This window comes from Podarcis liolepis (assembly GCF_965112155.1).
Source record: "Podarcis liolepis genome assembly, chromosome: 10".
Lineage (NCBI taxonomy): Eukaryota > Metazoa > Chordata > Lepidosauria > Squamata > Lacertidae > Podarcis > Podarcis liolepis.
Window position 1 is genome coordinate 59994108 of NC_139562.1, and position 24535 is coordinate 60018642.

At 43.0% G+C, this 24535-nt stretch overlaps 1 protein-coding gene across 5 annotated transcripts in view; it reads left to right on the forward strand.

Annotated features, from left to right (window-relative positions):
• The first annotated feature begins 6916 nt into the window (after window positions 1–6916).
• TAFA5 (TAFA chemokine like family member 5) overlaps window positions 6917–24535 on the forward strand; it is a 343012-nt gene continuing 325393 nt past the window's right edge. The window contains exon 1 of one of the 5 annotated variants that reach the window (XM_083463853.1): window positions 6917–8244. In XM_083463853.1, coding sequence (XP_083319979.1) covers window positions 8133–8244 — 112 coding nt within the window. In that variant the 5' untranslated portion in view covers window positions 6917–8132. The remainder of the gene's footprint in view (window positions 8245–24535) is intronic. The other 4 variants (XM_083463852.1, XM_083463855.1, XM_083463857.1 and 1 more) reach the window with 4 other exon arrangements.

Consider the following 24535-nt stretch of genomic DNA (forward strand, 5'->3'; position numbering starts at 1 on the left):
GAAATCATGCGCCAGCGGCTGCAGGAGGCCCCATTAGCTAAAGTGGTACCTCAGGTTAAGAACAGTTTCAGGTTAAGAACGGACCTCCAGAATGAATTAAGTTCTTAACCCCACGTACAGTGGTACCTCGGTTTTCGAGCGTCTCGGAAGCCGAACATTTCGGTTTTTGAATGCCAAAAACCCGGAAGTAAATGCTTCCTTTTTCGAACGCACATTGGCAGTTGAATGGCTTCTGCTGCGTGTTTTTCCATTTTCCCTGTTGAAATTGAATTTTCCCCTTTGCACTTTGGTTTTCAAATATTTCAGAAGCCAAACGATCTTATGGAATGGATTATGTTCGAAAACCAAGGTACCACTGTAGGTGCTTTGTTGGTGTTTATATATTCGGTAAATCAATCTCATAGTTCTCTTAATCAGGTCGCTGGCAGTGAAGACTTAGACGTGCCCAAATTTATTCCTAGGTCTCTCTCTATTCCAACACAGAAATTCTCTTCATTTTAGGCTAGGGATGGGGGATTAGATTGATCCAGTTCATATTTAAACCTGAATCTGTTGAATTCACAATTTCCAAAAGAATACAGTGGTACCTCGGGTTACATATGCTTCAGGTTACATACGCTTCAGGTTACAGACTCCGCTAACCCAGAAATAGTGCTTCAGGTTAAGAACTTTGCTCCAGGATGAGAACAGAAATCGTGCTGCAGCGGCGCGGTAGCAGCAGGAGGCCCCATTAGCTAAAGTGGTACCTCAGGTTAAGAACAGTTTCAGGTTAAGTACGGACCTCCGGAACGAATTAAGTACTTAACCCGAGGTAGCACTGTATAAGGAATGAAAGTAGCCATCATTTGAAATTTGCACTTATTAAAATTTAGCAATGAAGTTCTCCTACCAATGTTTACATATATATATATGGGGAAAGTGTGCATAAAAGTAAGTGTACTAATCAAAACAAGATAAATAAATGCATTAAAGTAGAAGAAATTTCTTGAAAAATGTGTACATTAGTGAAATACCAAAATGACAGAACCTTCCATCCCTATTTTAGGTATAAATTTTGCTATCCTTCCTAGTTCCTAATCACTCGCTGAAATAAAGGCATTTTTGTGTGTCTTTCAATCACATTTGCAATAGTATTGGCTTAAATTAATATATTATTTACTTTAGGGTCAAACTAGATATATTCTAGCCTTAGCATGCATGATTTAAAAAATGAACAAATAACTAGCATGTGGGGAGGAGCTAGATTAGGACTATGGTGTAGGGTGTCACTGTGATTTTTTCTCCCATTGCAAATAGCAAATGTGGGAGGCCTAAGTTTGACGAGGGAACTTGGCAAAGAGAAAAGGTAAAACACCATGATTCCAACCTAACTGGGTCCCACTAGGGTACCTATTCCGAAAAAACCAGGAACACCAGGGGTAAAAAATGTGAATAACACCATGTGTCGTTTGGATTTTAATATAATGATCTACCAGTGAACAGATTCGTAGCTGCTTAACTACTTAATTCTGTTTGTGTGTCAGGTCAAATTCATGCTATCATCCAGACTGAAGCAGTGACTCACTTCAGAATGAACAGGCAATTTGCTAAACTCTAGGCATCTTTTTCAGAATAGAATGTCAGGTACAAAAGAAACAAACCCTTAATTTTCAAAAGCAACTAAGGTTGCTAAGTGATGTACTCACCCATCACTTCACCTACAAAATCGAAGTGCTCGTTGCACAAAGAAAATAAAAAATATATTAAGTTATTTAAATCTTCAACAGTTTCTCAAAATAAACACATCCAGAGCTTTCTCATTAACAGGAGGTGAGCAAGGATAGCCAGCTTTATACATGTACCTTATGTTGTATCACAGAGATAATGACTCCAATCTAGAAAGGAGTGATTTAGGCAGTGCTTTTTTTTCTTAAAAAAAATATTTAGGGGTACTCTTATTTTCCTACTCATATTGAAATAATGCCCCTCAATGAGGCCAAACTTAGATTCACAAAATGTTTAGGGGTATTCATCCCCCCGCATCCCCCCAGAAAAAAAAGAACTGGGTTTAGGTGTATAAAGAGTCTTCTAACACTGGCCAATTTCCAGAGATTGCGGAACAGGTTGCCATGATGAGATAAGAAAGGCCTCAGCATCAGAAGTACAATTTACACATGCTATTTTATATGTATAGCTTCAAATTTAGAAATAATTACTATCGTTTGAAAAAGAAATGCATTTCATAATATTGGGAAGACTATATAACTAGGTAACCTGTGCAGTTGCTCTGTCTTCTGTCCAGTGCTAACAGCTGATGGGCTATTTCAAGACCTCTGCTCTGCCCTTTCATTATCCTTTATCTTTAAACCAGACTGTCTGTCACATGTGTTGCTATTGGAAGAAGAAGTAGAGTTTGGATTTGATATCCTGCTTTATCACTACCTGAAGTGGCTAACATTCTCCTTTCCCTTCCTCCCCCACAACAAACACTCTGTGAGGTGAGTGGGGCTGAGAGACTTCAGAGAAGTGTGACTAGCCCAAGGTCACCCAGCAGCTGCATGTGGAGGAGCAGGGAATCAAACCCGGTTCACCAGATTACGAGTCTCTCGCTCTTAACCACTACACCACACTCTCTCATTGGACAGAGGTAGTGGGCATGTATTAGACAGAGGTAGCGGGTATGTTCAAGATGCAGGAAGCTCCTGGGTCTCCAGGAACACAATTATTCCCTTGAGGTCAAGGGGGCAGAACTGGAAAAGCAGAAACATTGTTTTGTCAGGGACAAAACTGTTGGGATTTTTGCCTACGTGGTAGTTGATGCAGCTTCCCACAAAGCAACTGAGGCCCGAAGGCCAAGAAGACTGAGCAGAGAGAGTTATTCTGCCTAGAGACATGGGACCTTGGATACAACTCTGCTATCGGCCAAGGTCACCACATAGGCATGATGACTCATGACCTTCCTTGGCTGGTTAGTTGGTTGGTCAGTGTGGTGTTCTGAGAGTTGTTTGGAATTTGTTCAGAGAGAGAGTTAAGATCCGTGTCTGTATCCTATATATAGTAACTTGTAGAGTCTGCTGTAAATAAGAAACACCTCTAAGTAACCACATTACTGGTGTTCCTGCGTCATCCTACCTGCCTGCAACTGATTGCTTCTGGAAGTCTGTGTATGCTCTGCTATATTCAACTGGGTCTGGCTAAGATCCTGCAACAGGTTATTGATGTTGCGAAACATCAATAAAAACTGTGTCCCACTCCCAAAATAATAGCTGTGGGGTGCCAGCCATAACCACCCTGGCACCATGGCTAAGAGGACAACTGCACCCACCTGGAAGTAACTTGTATTTTGGGCTGGCAGCAGGGTCAGCGACGGCTCTGTCTGATGGACGGGACCATCATCAACTGTCAAATGGTGCCTGCCCTGATGCCATGTCTACTCTATGGAAATTGCATACAAGTATATATGCATACTTTCAGGCTGATGTCCAATGCACGGTTGTTGTTTTTATTAAGTTGATAGTGTTTAACATCAAGGCAATATGAATTGGATGAAATGGTGATAGTGCAATTCTTATCACACTTAGCTTGGGACTCCAGGAGAAAGTTGCATTGAATTCATTGAGAATTAAAGGTAAAGGTAAAGGACCCCTGACAGTTACTGTAAGTAACTCTGGGGTTGCAGCGCTCATCTCACTTTACAGGCCAAGGGAGCTGGCGTTTGTCTGCAGACAGTTTTTCTGGGTCATGTGGCCAGCATAACTACCGTAAGCCGCTGGAGCGGTACCTATTTATATACTTGCATTTTTGGCGTGCTTTTGAACTGCTAGGTTGGCAGGAGCTGGGACCAAGCAATGGGAGCTCACCCCGTAGTGGATTCGAACCGCTGACCTTCTGATTGGCAAGCCCAAGAGGCTCAGTGGTTTAGACCACAGCGCCACCGGCGTCCCATAAGTGAGAATCACTTCCTACTAATTTGTTTCATGAATATAATGCACACTTATTAGGTCCAATCAAAATCAATAGCACTCAGTTCCCAAAATGTTTATGATCTGGCTAGCCCAGAGATGTTACTAGCCCAGAGATAGAAAGAAGACAGAGTCCCTACCAGAGAAGAATGGAAGATTAAGGTGATGGACTATGTCGAAATGGCAAAAAAAAGACCAGAAGAATCAGAAATCAGGAAGACCAAAACTTTAAAAAGGAATGGGGAAAATATATTATTTACTTTAAAAACCATTGTAAACCATTAAAATTATTAGTATGATTGGAATAACACTTGTAGCTTAATGTTGACTTTTGGTTATAATGGATATTTAATAGATTTGGCTTAATAGACAAGATGCAGGAGGAAAAGGTTAATATAAGGACCCACAAAGAACAGGGGGGAGACTCTTCAGAATTCCTTTTCTGTGTGGGTTGTTTGATAATTGTTTGTAAATTTCAAAATCCGAAAAAACTAAATATTTTTTTAAAAAATGTTTATGATCTGGCAGGCCTTTCCGACAGGACTGAGCCTCATCCCCACTCTATTTAAAAATGTATTGCCAATTGCTGTTCTTAAATTTAAGCCTACATTGTGCATGCTTTCTGCAATGTAGGCTCTACAGAGTTGATCATAATTTGCTCCAAGTAAATGTACATAGGACTGAAGGCTTGAGCATGTTTCTGGCCCATTAATAATAATAATAATAATAATATGAATAATAATAATAATTTTATTATTTATACCCCGCCCATCTGTCTGGGTTTCCCCAGCCACTGGGTGGCTATTAAATCTCTATATTAATTTCCCATGACCCAGTGGTGTTAACCAAGCTTTCTGTTTTCCATTAACCAAAGAATCCTTTCCTGAAGGTGGAAGTTGTATCCAATTGTATCCACACATACAATTAAAGTCCTGTCAAACTCCCTGGTTTTCTCCTGTTTCCCCATCCTCCGGCAGGAGCTGTGAAGGAGTGGAGGGTGGATGCTCACTCCCCAGGAGGGCTCTGCTGTGCCACCCACCCCTGTAGTGCCTTGTCCTCTGCTACTGTCTAGGAGGGGAAGTGTGCAAGCAACTGAAGGCAGTGCTCTATCCTATCTCCTCCTTTTGCTCACCACGCCACCACAGTGGGGAGGAACTGGCCTGTGGTGCTGCCTTGGAAGAGAGTGAAGACGGTCACCGGTGTGGTGTAGTGGTTAAGAGCTGTAGACTCATAATCTGGTGAACCGAGTTCGCTTCCCTGCTCCTCCACATGCAGCTGCTGGGTGACCTTGGGCCAGTCACACTTCTATGAAGTCTCTCAGCCTCGTTCACCTCACAGAGTGTTTGTTGTGGGAGAGGAAGGGAAAGGAGATTGTTATCCACGTTGAGACTCCTTCGGGTAGTGATAAAGTGGGATATCAAATCCAAACTCCTCCTCCTCCTCCTCTTCTTCTCTACCCACTTGCCCTCTCTGCTCTTTCTGCATCCTGCGGCACAAAGAGTTGGCCACCTCATCATATCAATGGTCCACTTGAGTTCACCCTCTGGGCATTACAGCAGGGAGGGATTCAGTCCAAGTGTGAGCCAAATTCTTCCTGCCACATCCCCAAGTGTGGCAAGTGAGACAGCATGAGGAGTCCACATTTGTTCCCTCCCTTTCTTACTCCCAGATGGGCAAATCCTGCAGCCAACATGGCTTCCTGGGCAGTGGCGTAGCGTGGGGGGGTGCAGGGGGGGCCGGCCGCACCGGGCGCAACATCTGGGGGTTAGGGTTAGGGGGCGCAAATCCACGGGTTAGGGGGCGCAAATCCACGGGTTAGGGGGCGCAAATTACTTGCCTTGCCCCGGGTGCTGACAACCCACGCTACGCCACTGTTCCTGGGCACAGGACCAATCCAGCCTGCAGGTTGTGCCCAGAGAGGACAAGCCAGAGAAAGGAAAGAAGGAAGGAGCCTTCTCTTGCTTGCATGTTCCAAAGTGTACCTCCAAGTGTACCTATTTTCTAGGGACAGTCCTGGATTTACAGAAGCCGGTTTCCAATTAAATCCCAGAATGCCCCACTTTTCCTTAGGATGCCCATATTTTCACTGGAAAAATGTTGGGTGGTATGGTAGGACGTCCCTGCTTTCGTAGAAGGGTATGGCGTTATGCAACCCCAAGCAAAGGAGATAAGTAACTATACAACCTTCAGAAGACATCTGAAGTCTGCCTTGTATAGGGAAGGGGTTTTGTTGTTGTTGTTTTTAAATCTTTAATGTTCTATTATGTTTTTATACAGTATAGGAAGCCTCCTAGAGTGGGGCAACCTACTCAATGGGCGAGGTATAAATCACATTATCACGGAACAGGACGTCTCTATTTTCAGCAGAGAAATGTTGGGAGGCTATGTAAGCGACAGGCGAGGTGGGGCCGCTGGTTAGAGGGACTTCATTTGGGGACATCCCCCCTTTTAACCAACCCCTCTTTTCCTGTGCTAGGAGGAAAAACTGCTATGCTGGGCGGATCCCCGCTCTCTTTCACTAGCAGCAGCCCCTTTTTCTGCAGCGGGCAGAAAGTGGCAGCGTTGGAGCAGACTTTTTTTAAAACAACAACAAACAGGTTCTTTAAAACGTGCGCCCCGGCACCGAACGCGTCGCGACGCGCGCTTTTGCAAAGGCGCGTTCAACTTTGCGCGCAGTTCGGCCTCCAGGGAGGAGGGGGCCGCTTCCCCGTCCGCGCGCACACGCGCGCGCGTGCGGTGTGATTCTTTTGAGGCGCCCACCCCTGCCAAAAAAAGCCGCAGCCGGGAGAGGAGGAGGAGACGGAGGGGACGCAGCGCGCGAGGCGAAGCCGACGACAAGCAGCCGCGTGCAGTCCGAATTTGGAGCGCGCGCGCGCGGCGCTTGGCGTCTCTCCCACTCGCGCTCCAGCCGTCGCCAAAGCGGGCGGGAAAAGACAAGAAACAGAGAGATAGAGAGAGAGGGGGGGGGGGAAGAAGAGGGCGGGAACGGGACGCAGGCTTCGCCCTCGGAGCCCCCTCCTCACTATATATATATAAAGCAAAACAGTGGCAGAGGAGGAAGAGGCGCCGCCGGGCAAGCGCTCGCTCGACGGAGCTGCCAGCTACGAGGGCAGAAGGAGCGGATAGCTGTAGGAGGACGGGGATTATCCCACTGCGGATTGAAGACGGAGCGAAGAAGGGCAAGGCGCCCGGGAGAAGGCGGCGGCCAGGGGGCTCCGTCGCGCGCGCCCTGACTTGACCCAAAAGGGTGAGGAAGGGAGGGAGGATACGCGTCCTCGTCGTCTGTTGCGGAGGGCGAGCCAGCACCTGTGGGCGCGGCCGCCCCACCTCCTCCTCTTCCTCACCGAGGACAGCTGCGGCCGCTACAGCCGCCACCGGGGTCCGCGACGAGGCTGACGACTCTACAAGTGCCGAAGGGAGGCGGCGAGGGAACGCGGAGGGCCCTCGGATAATACCGCCCGGAGGGGTTTCGAGCAGCTCCGCCGGCATCTTCTCCCGCCAGGTTGGCAGGAAGGATGCGCCCGCTTCTTCTCTTCGCCTCGTGGAGTTACGACGTCTCTTCCCCGGTCTTGGCGTAGGGAGACGCCGCTGGCTTGCTGGTTTGCGCGCGCGCGCGCGTGTGAATGTGTGCGAGGTGGTCGTTTGCGTGTCGGCGTGGGTCCCGTTCAGCCGTCGCAGGACTCGCGAAGACGTGCCTCTCGCTGACGGGGAGGCTGGACCGCGAGGCATCCCCGGCGCACAGGGAAGTCGCCTCGCCGATCTGTTCTGCTCGAGCCTCCCTGGATTCTCCGTAAAGGGGCGAATGATAGAAATAATGAGAAGATGCTGATTTTGGACCCCGAAGCGAAATAACTTTGCCCTTCCCGCGAAACCAGTGCTCGCCCCTTCGAAAGAGAAGGAGGAAAGTTGCAGTGTTTCCACCCCCCCGCTTCCTCGCTTCCCAATGAATCGGAGAAAGAGGTAAAAAAAAATGTGCCATGGCTTCGCTGGGCTGAAGATGCTCCTCGCTGCTTGTGGATGCTGAACCCGAGATCGGCCTGGAAGATGTTTCTCTTTGGGATTACACGTGGCGAAAGGCGGTCACTCCGAGGGAGAGCTGGCTAGTGGTGAGACTCACCTGACCCGCCCTGCCCTCCTTGTTTTGTATTTGTTTTGGGCTTTTTTCCTGCACTGGGGGACGCAGTGGCTTCAATGGCTCCATCTCCCAGGAGAAGCAGCAGGAAAGATGCCAATGCTTTGCCAAGCGCGTCCTCAACTTTCTGGGCAATTATGATCTTGGTTGGCCTCCTCATCGCCTACTGCAGTAAGTAACAGCCGCAGCCAGATGGCAAATCCACTTCCTTTTTGGCTTGGGCAGTTGGTGGGTTTTTTCTTCTTCTTTGGGAGGTGGGGATCACATTATGCCTGAGAGGCCAAGTTGTCAAAACACACACAATGTGCTAATATTAAACTATGGTGCCAAGCAGTCCGTCCCACAGAGAGGAAGCTCTGCGAGATGCTCTTCCTTCTCTTCGAAACACTTTAATGCTAATAATAAGAAATGTGGAAAGCCTGTGTTTCCTATTGGAGGATGTGAGCACAGTGGCGTAGCGTGGGTTGTCAGCACCCGGGGCAAGGCAAGTAATTTGTGCCCCCTAACTCATGGATTTGCACCCCCTAACCCGTGGATTTGCGTGCCCTAACCCCCAGATGTTGCGCCCGGTGCAGCCGGCCCCCCCTGCACCCCCCACGCTACGCCACTGTGTGAGCACACCAGTGGAATTCTTGCCTAGATGGTACTTTGTTTATTCCTGTAATTGCAAGCCTGTTTTCCTTTCACCTGTTTTGGTCCAGCCCCCCACCTGTGCTTCATTGTAGATCGATACCTGCGCTGAGTTTCACTTGCTCTTGTGACATATGTCCTGGTACCACTAGCATCATTTATGGCTCGACACATAGCAATGGAATTATCTGGCTGTAAAACTGCAATAGGACAAAGCTAGAATGTCCTTAGCATCATTCTGGAAAGACTGTTACCAGTGTTCTAAATTATATATATATATATATATATATATATATATATATATATATATATATATATATATATGCTAGTTTCAGACTTCTTAAAACTAGGAGCTGAGTATCTGTAAGCGAAGGGTTGTGCATTGTTGATAGATAAGATGTGCTTCATTTATAGAGGCCAATCTCAGGCTGCAGTCATACACTGTAAAGCTTACAGTTCTGACCAGTGAGTTTTTCTACAAATATGAACATATTTGGTATGGCTGAAGGGGGGGGGGGGAGCTGTATTTGATCTGAATTGAAATTGATTTGAAATGCAGTTTCCTTGGTGTGTCAGAAAATGATGCAGTTGAGCACTTGTGTCATTCTATAATCCTATACACTTACCTGAAAGTAAGTAAGTACTGTGGAACTTAATAGGACTTATTTTTGAGAAGGTGGGAATAGGATTGCTCTGTTGGTCTTCCTTATATCCCCCCCCTTAATATTAGCTTTTACAGTATTTTTAATCCATGGTGGTTGCAAAACTCACTCAGTACAGTATGTTACTGAGATCCTTTCATGGAATAATTCTTAGGTTGAAGTACAATGCAGAGTACAAAAGTCATGCTGCAACCTATGCTTAGGTTATCAGGAATAGAAATAGTGTTGACTTTCAGAAGTGTGTCTATTGTATCCCATACACTTTTTATTTTGTGCACCCTCTCTCTCTGAACCTTTTGTGGGATACGTCATCCAGTGCTGTAAGGAAACTGAAGTGAGCTGTGATGCTTCGTCTCTTTGTGATGAATTCCATTACAGTTGGAATCTTCTGTCATTGGCTCTATAAAACAGACTCGTCCTAATTTCCAAACATTCTAGTAGCACTTGACATTTCATGTTTTAAAACCATAATGTTCATTCAGTATGCTGATTTCCCCCTAGGCTTTCAAGTTCTTTTTTTATAGATATTTCCATTTGTAAGCATTCAGCGACATGATTTCCTGTGTGTTTTCCTGGATTTTCATTGGGACTTACTTCATACTTAGAGTTTATGGGATTGTAGCTCAAGAGTCCTTTGGGACCAATAAATATATTGGAAACTGCAAAGAGTACTCTGCAACACTTTAAATTACACTGTTTAAATATTATGCTAAACATATGTTAGAGAAGCATGGTAAGAAGTGGGGGGGGGGGAATGTAGTATATAGGCATGATATTTCTAAATACCATTGGCCAGGATTTTTTCCTGCGCCAGCAGAAGGAAAAACTTCAATAACTGTGAGAGAGATATTTCCTAGAGATTTGATCTAGATATTATGTGTTTTCTTCCCTTAAAATGTATAACAATAACATTATTGTTTTCATGTCTTTTCCCAGCACATAGATATAAACTACAGATGCAATCTCATTTGTTTTTGTAAAGGAACAATTCCTGAATAACTTAATTGCAAACAAAACCTACCTTAGTCAACAGGCAGTATATATATTGTGCCATTCAACTCTGAGCGAACACCAAGCAGTCTAAAATATATAACATTGCAACAGTCTGCCACTTATATTCTTCACTGACTTGAATGCACAACTTTGGAATGTTGAAGCATAATTTGCATATCACCTGACTGCTATAGTGCTTGAAGTACGTTTTTAGCTTGTCTTTATCCAGGAATAATAATAATAATCCTGTGCATATCTACTTAGGAGCAAGCTACTTCTTTCTGTGTAAACATGAATGACTATTCCTCTGTAAAAGTGTAAATAGGGAAAAGGTGTGCTAATTTAACTTCAATAAAGCCCCATCACTGTAATAGTATACTTGTTTGAAGATTCCCTTCAATAAGTGAAACAGAGGCAGTTTGTTTTAAATGTCTCTTATTCAAATCATTTAAGAATTAGTCATTGGTTATTACTTTTGTGATGCTTGTAACGAAGAAGTGTAAACAATATGAACATTTGCAGCATCCTTAATGTTATGTTCATTAATATAAACACATCAATGCATTTTAAATTGGACAGCTTTAGTCCAAAGTACACAGGCAGTTAAATTACAGCAAATTACCCAAAATACAGACTTCATATGATGGATAAGTAAAAGATTGAAGTAACCTTTCAACATAATTCAAAGTGCTGCTTCTCTTATTCCTTTCTCTTTTCTCCTCTATTAAGATATGTTCCTTTTTGGGGTATTTTTAATGAAGAAGTGCAGTAGATAAATTTAGCTTGTAAAAAAGCATTTAGATCAACACACCACTAATTATAATGCTATTTATTGTTTAATTTATTGACAAGATAGCTGTTACTTGTATACCCTAAGATGATAATCTTATCGTTTCTCTTCTCCCACCCCCTTAAAATTTTGGCTTATAGTTAAGGATAGTGGCTCCACCCAATGGCTGAAGCAGAGACCTGTACTAGACCAATTAGGTTAGTTGCTATAGTGATAAAGCTTTGTCAGGCATTTCCTCTGGAGGGAAAAAGATCCAGAGTTAAGGCGGCTCTAGGTGGGAGGCAGTGGCAGAAACTAGGGAAAAAATAACTGTGATAAAATATTTTAAAATGTACTTGCTTGTGAAAGATCCTGTAATATTCTATTTTCAAACAGCAAAACAATGCACTTAAAACCCTACTCTGTTAATGTGTTGAGTAGCATATCAGACTCTTAAAGATGTCTGATCTTGCCATGATTAACATATGTTGTAATTGCATCTTGTCTGGGCTTCTGCAATGTGCTTTGTGTTGGACTACCTTTGAAGCACTGTTTGGAAACTTCAGCTGTTACAGCCTGATTTTTGACCAGGAACAGTTATAGGGAACATGCTGTTCATTGGCTACTGAATCATTTTAGGGCACAATTTAAAGCGCATTAACATAGGAAAGCCTATGCAGCTTGGGACCAGGGTACTTTAAAGACCATCTTCTCCCATCTGAGTATGGAGATCTTCCAAAGGGGCTTTTTCTTCTGTTCTAATATATCTTGAGTTGTGAAACGAGAGGATTTCATCAGTGGCTGTACCCTTGCTTGTATCTCTTTTTCCATATGGAGATTTGTTTAGCTCTCTTTGTTTTGTTTTGTTTCTTCCAGCAGAAAAGCAATTTTTATTTAGAGAACAAATAAACTATTTTTATTTAGAGAAGGCTTTTGACTGTTGGTTTAATTTGCCTCATTTATTGCTCAGCATATTTTAATCAACTGATATTTTATATGATGACGATTATTGTTCTGAGTAGACTTATCTGCTTCTTATGTTGATGTTTCTATACATCCTGCATTGACTGCATTTTTACTGTATTGTTAGCAGCCTTGAGTGCCATGCATAGAAAAGCAGAATATAAATTGAAATTATAAACATATTAATGTAGATCTTGTGTAGCTCCAGCAACAGATTGCAAGGTGATTGGCAACTGCCCTCCTAAAATATTCTGATTCTACAGGTTCATTAAATTGTAGTGGCTGGAGAGAAATACTTAATTTGGACTTGTGGTGCAACAGATCAGATATGTTAATAGTGTGATAAAGTACATGTTTGTAAGTAAAACATATCTACATTGTCAATATTTCCCATTAGCCTAGATAATTGACGTTGAACTATATAGTCAAATAATATAAACTACTTAATTTACAGTTACGTTACTGATATATTTTTAAGTCCTATCTAGTAAATAAATATTCTGCGTGAGAACAACAGCAATGCTCCAGGAGACAAGACCTGTATGTAACTATCTTTAGACTGCTATAATATTCATCTACCATGATAGATACTTGTCGAAGGATGGTCTATGCTACAAATCAGTCCTAAAATGAAAGCCCATATTGTTAAATCTGTATCACTGAAGCTCCGCCCCATATAGCTGTTTTAAACTGGTCTTATTAGTTTTTACTCACCCATGATTTATGCTTAATCAAGTATTCTATGTATATGTTTTAATACGAGGTTGGTTTTTGCTCCCATTTATTTAATAATTATTCGCTTAGATTCATACTGTTAGGCTGTTTATTTAGATGTTTTGCTTATGCTGGTCTGTGACTGAATAAAGTAAATTCATTCATTCGTTCTATAATATTCACCATAAGGTTGCTGCATATAATTAGTTTTAATTGCCCCTGCACTAGTTCTTACAACTTCCACAGCGTAGTTTCTGCAGCTTGCATGAAGTTCAGGGTGCTGGTACTACACACAGGCAGCCATGTGGAGGCAGACATCATGCATAGAACTTAAAACATGATGTTCTTAAAACACATCATTGCATGGGGGGTGAGGAATTCCTTCCATCATAACTCCAATGTATCCCTCCTATTTTCATCAGACAACAGAAACTGCTAATCACCTACAGTATTAGAAACTGAGATATGAAAGCTAGGAGTTAAATGGCACCTTAAGCCTAGGTTATGGGCACAACAACAGAATGTTTAGATGTGCTTTTTTATAACAAGAATACAAAGCTGAAAATGAATGAATGAATGAATGAATGAATGGCAGCTACAATATTATGTTCATTTTTCACATGGTCTAGTTCTTCCCTTGCCCATCCCCCTAATATTCTTAGGAAGATGTCTTCTCCAGTCTTTGGAGAGTAGCTGGAAGTGGGGAGGCAGAAAAAGGTCCTCCCTTCCTTCCCTTCTGCAGTTTTAATCTGAAATCTTAGGCGCAGTACTGCTCCCAGAGTTCAGAAACTGTTTGTGCTAAGGAAATTCCCAGTCAAAAATGTGCCTAGAACAATGGGAGTTTCGAGCACTGATCATCTAGGAATTGTGGAACTGAACCATCAATTTCCATGGAATTTTATGCTGTTCTAGATTTTAGTGTTTTCATATTTATGGACACTCTGCGGAGCATCTTAATTTCTGGAGTTTCCAAAAAAACCTGTACACACATGCATTTTCTACTTTTGGAAAGCAGCTTCTGTTTCCTGCTTCCCACTTGCTGCAACAATACAGTACTTCACTGCATTATTTATTCCCTGTGAAGATCAGTGATGAAGCTGCAAATTTTATCCCACAGAAGCTCCTTCACCATAGAGATGAAATGGAGAGATTTCGAACCTTTATAGAGCTGGAATTCAGACTCACTGCCATTTCATTGCTATCAGCTGAAGTCTTTGTGCAGATTGTATGTCCAACTGCATCTATTTTCCCTCTTGCAGCATGAATGAAAGTTCGCTACACCCAGCTCATCTTATTTATTTTTTTAAATGCAGGACGGGAAATTAAATTGGACAGGATCAGACATAAAACAGCTCTAGTATACTTGTTTATACAAGCAACCCTACAGTTGCAACAATGGAAATAAAAACTGGTAATGACCGTAGAGTGAGATTTCCCTTTGTACAATAGTTAAGTGGTGCAGACATTACCAGAGTGGTGTGGGAGCAATGAACACAGAAGCATCTAATTGTTTGGCCTTAAATGAAGCATTCCAAACAAATGTTTAAAAAGGTTCATTTGGGGGGGGGGAGTTTTCAAAATGAAAAGTAGCAAAAAGCTTGGCAAATGTTAACAAAATGTTCCATATCTCCACTTTCTTCTCGCAAGACCTGGAAACATATTGGAGCCTGGAAAGTTTACTTGGTTAGAGTGTGGTGCTGAGAACACCAAGGTTGCAGGTTCAATCCCTGATGGCTCCATATGGAAGTTAGGCTACATGATCGTCAAGGTCCCTTCCAACACTACAATTCTATGGAGCAAGTCAGAGACCATATCTTGCTTGTGACTGAAACAAGTATCACCTTTTTTTAGAATCTGTTGCAATTTGGGACTGGATAAAAATGGAGTTGGGACGCGGGTGGCGCTGTGGGTTAAACCACAGAGCCTAGGACTTGTCGATCAGAAGGTCGGCGGTTCGAATCCCCACGACGGGGTGAGCTCCCGTTGCTTGGTCCTTGCTCCTGCCAATCTAGCAGTTCGAAAACATGTCAAAGTGCATGTAATAGTTTATTTGCCTACATTTAGACTGTAGTAAGAAAGTGGCTCTGTGGTCTAAACCACTGGAGCCTAGGGCATGCCGGTCGGAAGGTTGGTGATTCAAATCCCTGCGATGGGGTGAGCTCCCGTTGCTCAGTCCCTGCTCCTGCCAGTTTGAAGGCACATCAAAGTGCAAGTAGATAAATAGGTACCGCTCCGGTGGGAAGGTAAATGGCATTTCCGTGCGCTGCTCTGGTTTGCCAGAAGCGTCTTAGTCATGCTGGCCACATGACCCAGAAGCTGTATGCTGGCTCCCTCGGCCAATAAAGCGAGATGAGCGCTGCAGAGTCGGTCACGACTGGACCTAATGGTCAGGGGTCCCTTTACCTTTTTACCTTAAAAATGGAGTTACCTTACCTCCCACATTCTTTTGTAGATTACTTGGTCCAAAACTGCAGGCCCCAAAGGGGTGCCTATGGGTAAGAAACCTTGCAAATTCCAGACAAATCCCTCCAGGGGCTTTTATACCAGACACCTTTAGCATTGATTTTGGGGTGGAAAGTTGTAAAAGAATGCAAGAGCCCTGTCAGATCAGGCCAAAGGCCTATGTAGCTCAGCATCCTGTTCTCAAGGTGGTTATTCGTATTCCCATGGAAAATCTGCAAGGAATTTGCTATCTCAAGTAAAACAATTCCCTCTTTGCAAGCTAGACCTGTGAGTTGCAAATGAGGTCTTAATCTCCCCCGTCCCCATCCTAGCATATCTCTTAAGTTTAGAGGCATATTTCAAGTTTTGCTCTTGAAAGCTACCCCTGCCAAAGCATTGGGATTTGAGAGTGCCAGTAAAACAATTCCCTCTGATTACAATCTAGGCCAGCCCATCACAATGGAGCTCTTCTTCTGCACCCTCTCCCTACTCTGGTGTTCATTCTCCCTTCCCCATCATCTCAACCTGGCATGATGTCTGGATTGCTGAGCAGCCACAAAGCTGTCCCTCTTTTCAGTTGTGCTGCCATATAGAGATCCTACTTCACTTCTGGGAAGTACAAAACATTGCTGAGGCATGCCATTATTTTGCGATTCATCTGTATCACCTCTGGGGCAAACAGTAGCTTTCCTGTACTGTACCATGATTCCAGTCCAGAAGAGGCCTCCCAGCTTTCTGTTAAGGAAAATATGAAAACTCCTAAACATTCTATTTTAAACAGGGAAAACTGAAGTTAAGCGTGTTCTCCTTCATGGAGAGCACGTGTTGCGGTGGGGGCTGACAAGTCACCCCACTGTTGCTGGGCGGGAAAAAGAAGTAGTTGGCCACTGTTGTGATTGGGCTTCCCTTGATGTTGGGGAGAAGTTAATGTTGCCATTTTATGACTGACAGCCTGAAGTTTTAAAACCCCTGCACACAGCGTTGAGCTTCCTCTTTCCGCTGCGTGCATCGGATTGCCCGCCCTCCCTCCCTCCCTGTATTTAGGGTTGTTCATGTTGACCTTGCTATGCCTGTCATGCGGTCGTCTGCTCTTGGGGCAGGGGCCCGGTAGGAATTTTGTCCATTTGGCTGATTGGCTGGGGCCATTTGGTTTTTGCCTACTGCGTAGCAAATCATCACAACTTGTAAGGTTGTGGTTAAAAGTAAAGGTAAAGGGACCCCTGACCATTAGGTCCAGTTGTGACCGAATCTGGGGTTGCGGTGCTCATCTCGCTTTATTGGCCGAGGGAGCCGGCGTACAGCTTCTGGGTCATGTGGCCAGCATGACTAAGCCGCTTCTGGCAAACCAGAGCAGCGCACAGAAACGCCATTTACCTTCCCGCAGGAGCGGTACCTATTTATCTACTTGCACTTTGACATGCTTTCAAACTGCTAGGTTGGCAGGGGCTGGGACCGAGCAATGGGAGCTCACCCCGTTGCGGGGATTCGAACCGCCGACCTTCTGATCGGCAAGTCCTAGGCTCTGTGGTTTAACCCACAGTGCCACCCACGTCCCAAGGCTGTGGTTAGGCATTGGTTTTTTGATTTGGTTGGTGTAGGGGCATGGATTGGCTGTGCCTGCCCCTCTAATTGCTGCTGCTGCAAGGGTATTCCAGTAAAGGAATACAGGGGCTCGACATTGCTTTTGTCCGAATCCTGTCAAGGGGCTAGGGTCATGCAGGAGCCCCTGGGAGCATTTGGGGAGGGCTGAGGGCAGGTTCCCTGCTCTGTCGCTATCCCCCAAATATTTTCCCTTTTTCTGACTTTCGCGGCGTGTGAAATGTCAGTCTGTCCCCATCCAGGGTCAGATAGTCGCAACCAATGCCTAAGCAACCACTCACATTTTTTTTTGTATTTTAATAAAGTTGTGGCCAAAATTATGCCAAAAACCGTACACAAAAATTCTGAGTGAATTGTGCGTTTATTTGCGGTGGCTTGGGGACCTCGACACGCAAAGCTCTTAGATGTATAATATTGCCAGATTGGCATCAGAAGGGGGTCTGCAGCACTAGTTCCCATGCTGCTGAGATGCTGCTCTGGGGAACAGTATGAACGGCCAAGGGATACTGTTATATCTTGTTAGATTTAAGCAAGGCTCAGTTTTGGAAAAGGTGTGGGAAAGGCATAGCATTGACATAGTATATAATGAAATGTGAACATTTGCCGTTTCCAATAAGCTGCCTTGAAACTACTAGTGTCCTTTGTGTAGTTTGTTGAAAGGCTTTCTTGATACAAGGTCACTGTTGTCTTATGCCAAATACAAAAAAGTGCTCTAGGAATAAAAGATTGGGCACATAAATTTCTCTCTTTTTTTTAGTAACGTTTTTGCCTTCTTCTGTGCCACCACCTTTCTACAGGGGAACCCTATTACAATACTTTTGCTATATACATATCCATATTTTTCTTCTCTCTCTCTCTTTCTCCCCTGCCTGAATAGACATCAGTTTTTACTTTTCAGTCAAGCTTATTATAGATATGATGATGATGATCATTTTATCATATTAGAAAAGCAAATCATAAAAATGCCCATATCTTTTATGAGACATCCCAGCTGCTCTTTTTAAAAATAAAAATAAAAAGGGGGCATACTTTTGAATTAGAAAAGGTACTTTAAAATTAATGACCTCTGCAAAATGCCACCTGTCAGGCACGGCATCCAAACTGACATTCAAAATATTCTGGGGAGAAAGGGCGAAGCAGTTGATTATGTGTTAATGTATAGTATGATAACCAAAGCTTAATTTGAAGAATTCCTTTTGCACATGCCCTCAGTTCTCATCCATCCAGTCTTCAGTAGAGAGACATTATCTTTAAACAGGTACACAATGTTTGTTCTTTACCCCTCAATTACCAAAACTGTTCTTGCAAACATGGCTAAAGAAGGAAGTTTTCCAGGTGTCAGGGACGGACTGGCCACTGAGAAATGGTGGCATTAGGGGGAATCATAGACATAAAATCCACACAGAAACACATCATTGCTTGTTTTAACTCGCTTGTGCGAACAACTCAGAGGCTGTGAAAGAAGGAAGGTTAACAACAGAAAGAATTAGAGGAACCATTGGAAGTGACTATGAAAAGCAGTAGAAGTATGAGATGATCAGAACCCTCCGAACTTGAAGCATGGGAAGTCCTATTAAAATTTTATAATTTGGCAGAATATTCAGATTATTTTATATGTACAGTGGTACCTCATATGTAAGCGGTAACTTAATTCGTTCCGGAGGTCCGTTCTTAACCTGAAACTGTTCTTAACCTGGAGCACCACTTTAGCTAATGGGGCCTCCTGCTGCTGCTGCTGCTGCGCCACCAGAGCACGATTTCTGTTCTTAACCTGAAGCACTATTTCTGGGTTAGCAGAGTCTGTAACCTGAAGCGTATGTAACCTGAAGCGTATGTAACCCGAGGTACCACTGTATATGTATAATTTGGAATATTTCATGTGATTTGATTGGATTGTTAAAGTGGAAAATTTAATAAAAATGAATTTATTTATTTTTTAAAAAAGAGAAGTGGTGGCAATATAAATACTTTTTAGAACATCTGCCCATAAGCAGAGTTTCTGTGGGAGGATAATTTCTTGCAAAACCATCTATCCTACTCATCATTTTTTGCTTCCGTTTGTTTCATGGTCCCATTGTTTCTGTCCTACCTAGAGTAGGTTTAGGAAGCCTTGCCCTGAGTCCAATTTGGCTTCAGAAGTGATCCATGCAGCATAAAAAATGGAGACAAATCAAAATGAGAATCCACCCCCCACTCTTGTTTTGGAATCCTTTGTGTTTTAAAAAGAATGCCACCAAACAGCTGCTGGGAATACAATTGCTGCAAGTAAACTTGCCTCAGATTTCACCTTTGTTCAGGCTCTTCAGTCATAGAAATGTTTCCAACTTTGCACCTTCCAAACAAGGGCTTTTCAGCTGAGCAAGTAGCCTGTATAAAATGATAGGGCTTGGGTTTTCTATTTCTGTTCTAGAAGATTGTAAGAGCTGTTCGACAGTGGCATTTGCTGCCAAGGAGTGTGGTGGAGTCTCCTTCTTTGGAGGTCTTTAAGCAGAGGCTTGACAACCATATGTCAGGAGTGCTCTGGTGGTGTTTCCTGCTTGGCAGGGGGTTGGACTCGATGGCCCTTGTGGTCTATTCCAACTCTATGATTCTATGATTCTATGTGTTGGTGTCTCTGGATAACTGTACCGTTACCATTTTCCAGACTGTCCTTGCATGAGAATAGGACTTGTTCTACAGCATTGAATAATAGTTAAACATTTTTTGTGTGAACTGACCTTACATTTTACTGTCACTGTACATCTTACCTTGTATATTTCTATTTTGTGTCGAATTTCATTGCTAATGGGAATTAAGGAATGGTTCACAATGTATGGTCATTATTTGATGCGTACAGTGTCACGTATGAACGAGCGGTTTCCGAATTTGAATGAGCTGTTTCTGAATCTGAGATGCCTCATTCAGATGTGCAATTTATAACACCAAAGTTATAACTTTAATTTCATTCCACGTGTCCAATTCAGTGCTTCCTTAGAGCATTTTAGCTCACACATTCAGCTGCCACCTCAGTGGTCCTGTGACGAAAGATCAAGTGATATATGTTCATCTCGCCTTTATAATATTGGTGTGTGTGTGTGTGTGTGTGTGTGTGTGTGTGTGTGTAAACACTGATGATAGTAGAGAAAATGATTTTTTTTTTAAGATAAGACTCGTGACATGTTGTAGTACTCTTTTAAAACTTTGCTATATTTATTATAGGCCTATAAATAACGTCTTCATGACACATAGAGGAAAAATTATATAGCCAACCATAGTATTTCTGTTTCTATTTAGGGTTGTGATGAGAAACAAAGCAGTCATAGCAGATGGCATTTGAGGTTGTGTGTGCATGAATGACACCATATATGAATTAATCATTTCCACCCCCATTTATATTGAGCCAAATACCTAGGACTGACAATTTAGTTCATTATATGATCATTCTTGCTTCCATGGAAACTGATGCTCCACAGTCTAAGAATGCCACCATATGTGTGTGTGTGTGTGTGTGCATGTTTAGAGATACCTCTTTATTCCTTTTCTATTATCTATATTTATAACATTCCTCACTATCCTATTGCAAGATATGCATGCACCAATTAATATTAATTTTATAAAAATCACTTGGAAGTATACAGCTTGGTTGCTTAAGCTTATTTTAATTTTTTTTTTTGGAGTGGCTAAGTGAGGGTTGGGTCAAATGTAGACTGAACCTACTACATAGGAAGTCAGGCCATTGGTCCACCCAGCACAGTGATTGGCAGCTGTTCTCCAGGGTTGCAGACAAGTGTTTTCCACAGTCTTACCTGGACATGCTAGAGGTTGTATCTGGGACTTTCTGCATGCAAGCCACATACTCTACTACTGATGTTCTCCTTAAACTTGGGATTACACACTCCTGGTGTACTGGTTAAGAGCAGTTGACTCGTAATCTGGTGAACCGGGTTTGATTCCCCAGTCGTCCACATGCAGCTGCTGTGTGACCTTGGGCTAGTCACACTTCTCTGAAGTCTCTCAGCCCCACTCACCTCACAGAGTGTTTGTTGTGGGGGAGGAAGAGAAAGGAGATTGTTAGCCGCTTTGAGACTCCTTAGGGTAGTGATACAGCAGGATATCAAATCCAAACTCCTCCTCCTCCTCCTCTTCCTCTTCTTCCATTGTTTTCTGTAAAGCAGTTTCTTGTGGGTGAAACAGCAAGCTATGCTTTGCCTCAAGCCTGGATGAGGAGGAGCAAATTGTTAATATATGAACCTGAGGCTCCTTGCAGGCTCATCATCAGAGCACCATCAGAAAACCGGGCATTATGTCTACACCAGCCCAGAGTGTTTGTCTAACTAAATTTTTTTATAAAGGATAATGTTACATTCAATTTAAGTGTGCATTTAATCTGGAAATTGAATTTCACCATGGTATCCTATTACCTCTATGTGCTAGTATGACTATTTAGGTTATGGTGTCCTGAGCTTATTGTAGACCCTATTTCATTTTATGTACCACTGCTATGCATGTTCAGACTGTTAAGTTTTGAAAACTAATCCTATCTCGTAGTTGAATTCAACGCCTCAACCCTCTTTTATGCTAAACCTGCTAAGGACTTCGTCTTAATCATGTAGTCTGAGCTTTTCGTAAATCCCAGTTTGATCCTATTTAGTAGGAGGGGAAACGCCTCCTCCAGTTTATACTGTTGAAAATTATTTCCACAGGTAAATCAATGGGCTAAGTATCACTACCCTACATATCTGTGAAATCCTGAGGAAGCTCAGCGCCAGGACCAAAACATAAAAATGAATAGGTCAGAACATACTTTAGGCTTGTTGTTGATCTTTCTTTCTGCCGGGGAAAACTTCCTGTTTCCCTCCAGAATGAAACTTATGTCATTGGCATGTAGGAGAATGTTACATTTTTGTTTGTAACTTTGTTGTTGTTTACTGTAGTCGTTTAGTCATGTCCGACTCTTTGTGATCCCATGGACCAGAGCACGCCAGGCACTCCTGTCTTCCACTGCCTCCTGCAGTCAAACTCATGTTGGTAACTTCGAGAACACTGTCCAACCATCTTGTCCTCTGTTGTCCCCTTCTTCTTGTGCTCTCAATCTTTCCCAGCAACAGGGTCTTTTCCAGGGAGTCCTCTCTTCTCATGAAGTGGCCAAAGTATTGGAGTCTCAGCTTCAGGACCTGTCCTTCCAGTGAGCACTCAGGGCTGATTTCCTTAAGAATGGAGAGGTTTGATCTTCTTGCAGTCCCATGGGACTCTCCAGAGTCTCCTCCAGCACCATAATTCAAAAGCATCAATTCTTCGGTGGTCAGCCTTCTTTATGGTCCAGCTCTCACTTCCATACATCACTACTGGGAAAACCATAGCTTTAACTATACGAACCTTTGATGGCAAGGTGATGTCTCTGCTTTTTAAGATACTGAAACTCAAAATAGAATCTATACTGAATGTAATGACTAGCTAAAAGAAAAGGCAGTAAATTATTATCTGTTTCTCACTTACTGTACCTTGAACAACTAAATAAAATATGCTGAAGTCTGCAGTTGACTGACTTTTTGATAGTTCAGGATTTGCCCACATGTCTGACTAACAGGTCCATGCTATAGATTATAGAGAGAAGTGAGGAGGAATAACAATATTTAGCCTGGTTGGCAGTAACTAACAGGCTTCAAAAGTGACACTTGTGTGTTAAGGCACAGTGAGCCTGTCACTGTGCGTGCGTGCACACACACACACACACACGCACACACACGCACACACACACACACACACACAGCACAACAATCTTTGATCAAAACAGACCACAACATAAGTTGGTGTTCCAAGGTATTCCATTTGTTTGGGATGGGTTCAGGGTGTGCACTGAGTGACTGGAATGGTTTCATTTCCAAAATGTTGTTCTCATGTGCATCTAAGCCAGGGGTCAGCAAACCTTTTCAGCAGGGGGCTGGTCCACTGTTCCTCAGACCTTGTGGGGGGCGGACTGTATTTTTTGGGGGAAATGAACGAATTCCTATACCCCACAAATAATCCAGAGATGCATTGTAAATAAAAGCACACATTCTACTCATGTAAAAACACCAGGCAGACCCCACAAATAACCCAGAGACGCATCTTAAATAAAAGGACATATTCTACTCACATAAAAACACGCTGATTCCTGGACTGTCTGTGGGCCAGATTTAGAAGGCAATTGGGCCAGATCCAGCCCCCGGGCCTTAGTTTGCCTGCTCATGATCTAAGCCATCCAACTGTTTTGACATCATTTTTATTTATAAATCCACTGCAGCTTTTGCTCCATCCCCTCTTGATTTCTTCTTCACCACAACCTCTTTGATTTCAGCCTGGCTTCTTAGCTTTGTCTTTCCTTACCTGTCTGCTACCATCTTGAGTTTGTGGTCCCAATCCTGTGTGTTTCTTAGGTTATTTTCTCTCTCTTCATCTTCAATATGTTTGCCTTTTTACTTAATTTTTTAAAATCCAAGTATGTATTTCCACCTGATTGCAATTAGTCCAGAGACAATCTCCTATCTCCTATACAAAGCACATTGTGTGTTTTCTCCCTGTTTGTGTCAGCACCAATGTTTGGCTAAGTAGGTGCTGTATCCCTTCTGCTTTCCATGTTAAATCTAAGCAGGCTGCATCTTTGTAGAGGCTAAAGGGCCAAGCACTACTGGCTGATTCATGTCTCAGGTGAGCTGCAATTGTCATCAGTTGTTTGTTTCTGAGTTTGTCAAACCCGGCATCTTAATGTTCTCATCTTTTCAATTCATTTTCTACCGTTTAGTATTGGGAAGACAACGCTTTAACGGTCTTGATTATTTTTATTCCAAATATGCATTTACATACAGGTTCATAACTAAAATATCTAAATATTGCAGAAATTAAGGTTTGTTTTCTTTTTTAAAAAATCAGTAGCTGCTAGCAACATGTTAGCTGCAAATTATCAACAACAGTTACCCCTGCTCAAAGCATTTGGTTCACCCTCTATACCTTTTTCTTTTTATACTGTCAAACTAGGATTATAGCTGCCTAGTAAATATACAAGTTTTGCTTGTTTCTATTTATAAAAACAAAGCTCCTGGTTATTTAGCAGGAAAAATGCCTATAGAATTGTTGGGAACAAATTCAAATTTTCTCTGAATCCTGCAATGCGTGATCTTGTAATTGTTCATCTCATAATTGCTACCAACCTTGTGGCTAATCAGAAATGTTCTCTTCTTTCCCAAGGTTCTAAATTGCTCGATGTGATTTTTGGGGATGTATGGTTTTTGTGCTGCTGCTTGGGAAGTGTGGCAAATTGTGGGGATGATGAAGGCAGTGTGTTACCTAGTCAGCAACCCAAGATTTTTTCATTCTACAGATGTTATGCTGGGAGGATGAAGTAAGTGGAGGAAACCATCCAGCCCCATGATTCAAGACGAGATAATCCACCCACAGAATAAAGACATGCATTGCATGAGTCTGACTAAAACCACACCTAAGAAGAACCTTGGGGGAGGGAAAAAAATTGCATTGGCAAGACATAGCGCTTACAAAACATTACTGTTTTTTTGCGTGTGTCCAAATGCTCTGGAACTAGTGTACAGTCAAACATGTTGTCAGGGAACTGCCATCGGCTCAGAGGCGAGAGGTGGAAGGGCAGTTGGGTTACAGGGAGCCTCCGAAGATCGTGCGAAGCAGCTCTTCCTCCGGCGGGGAGGGAAGCCCCGCCTCC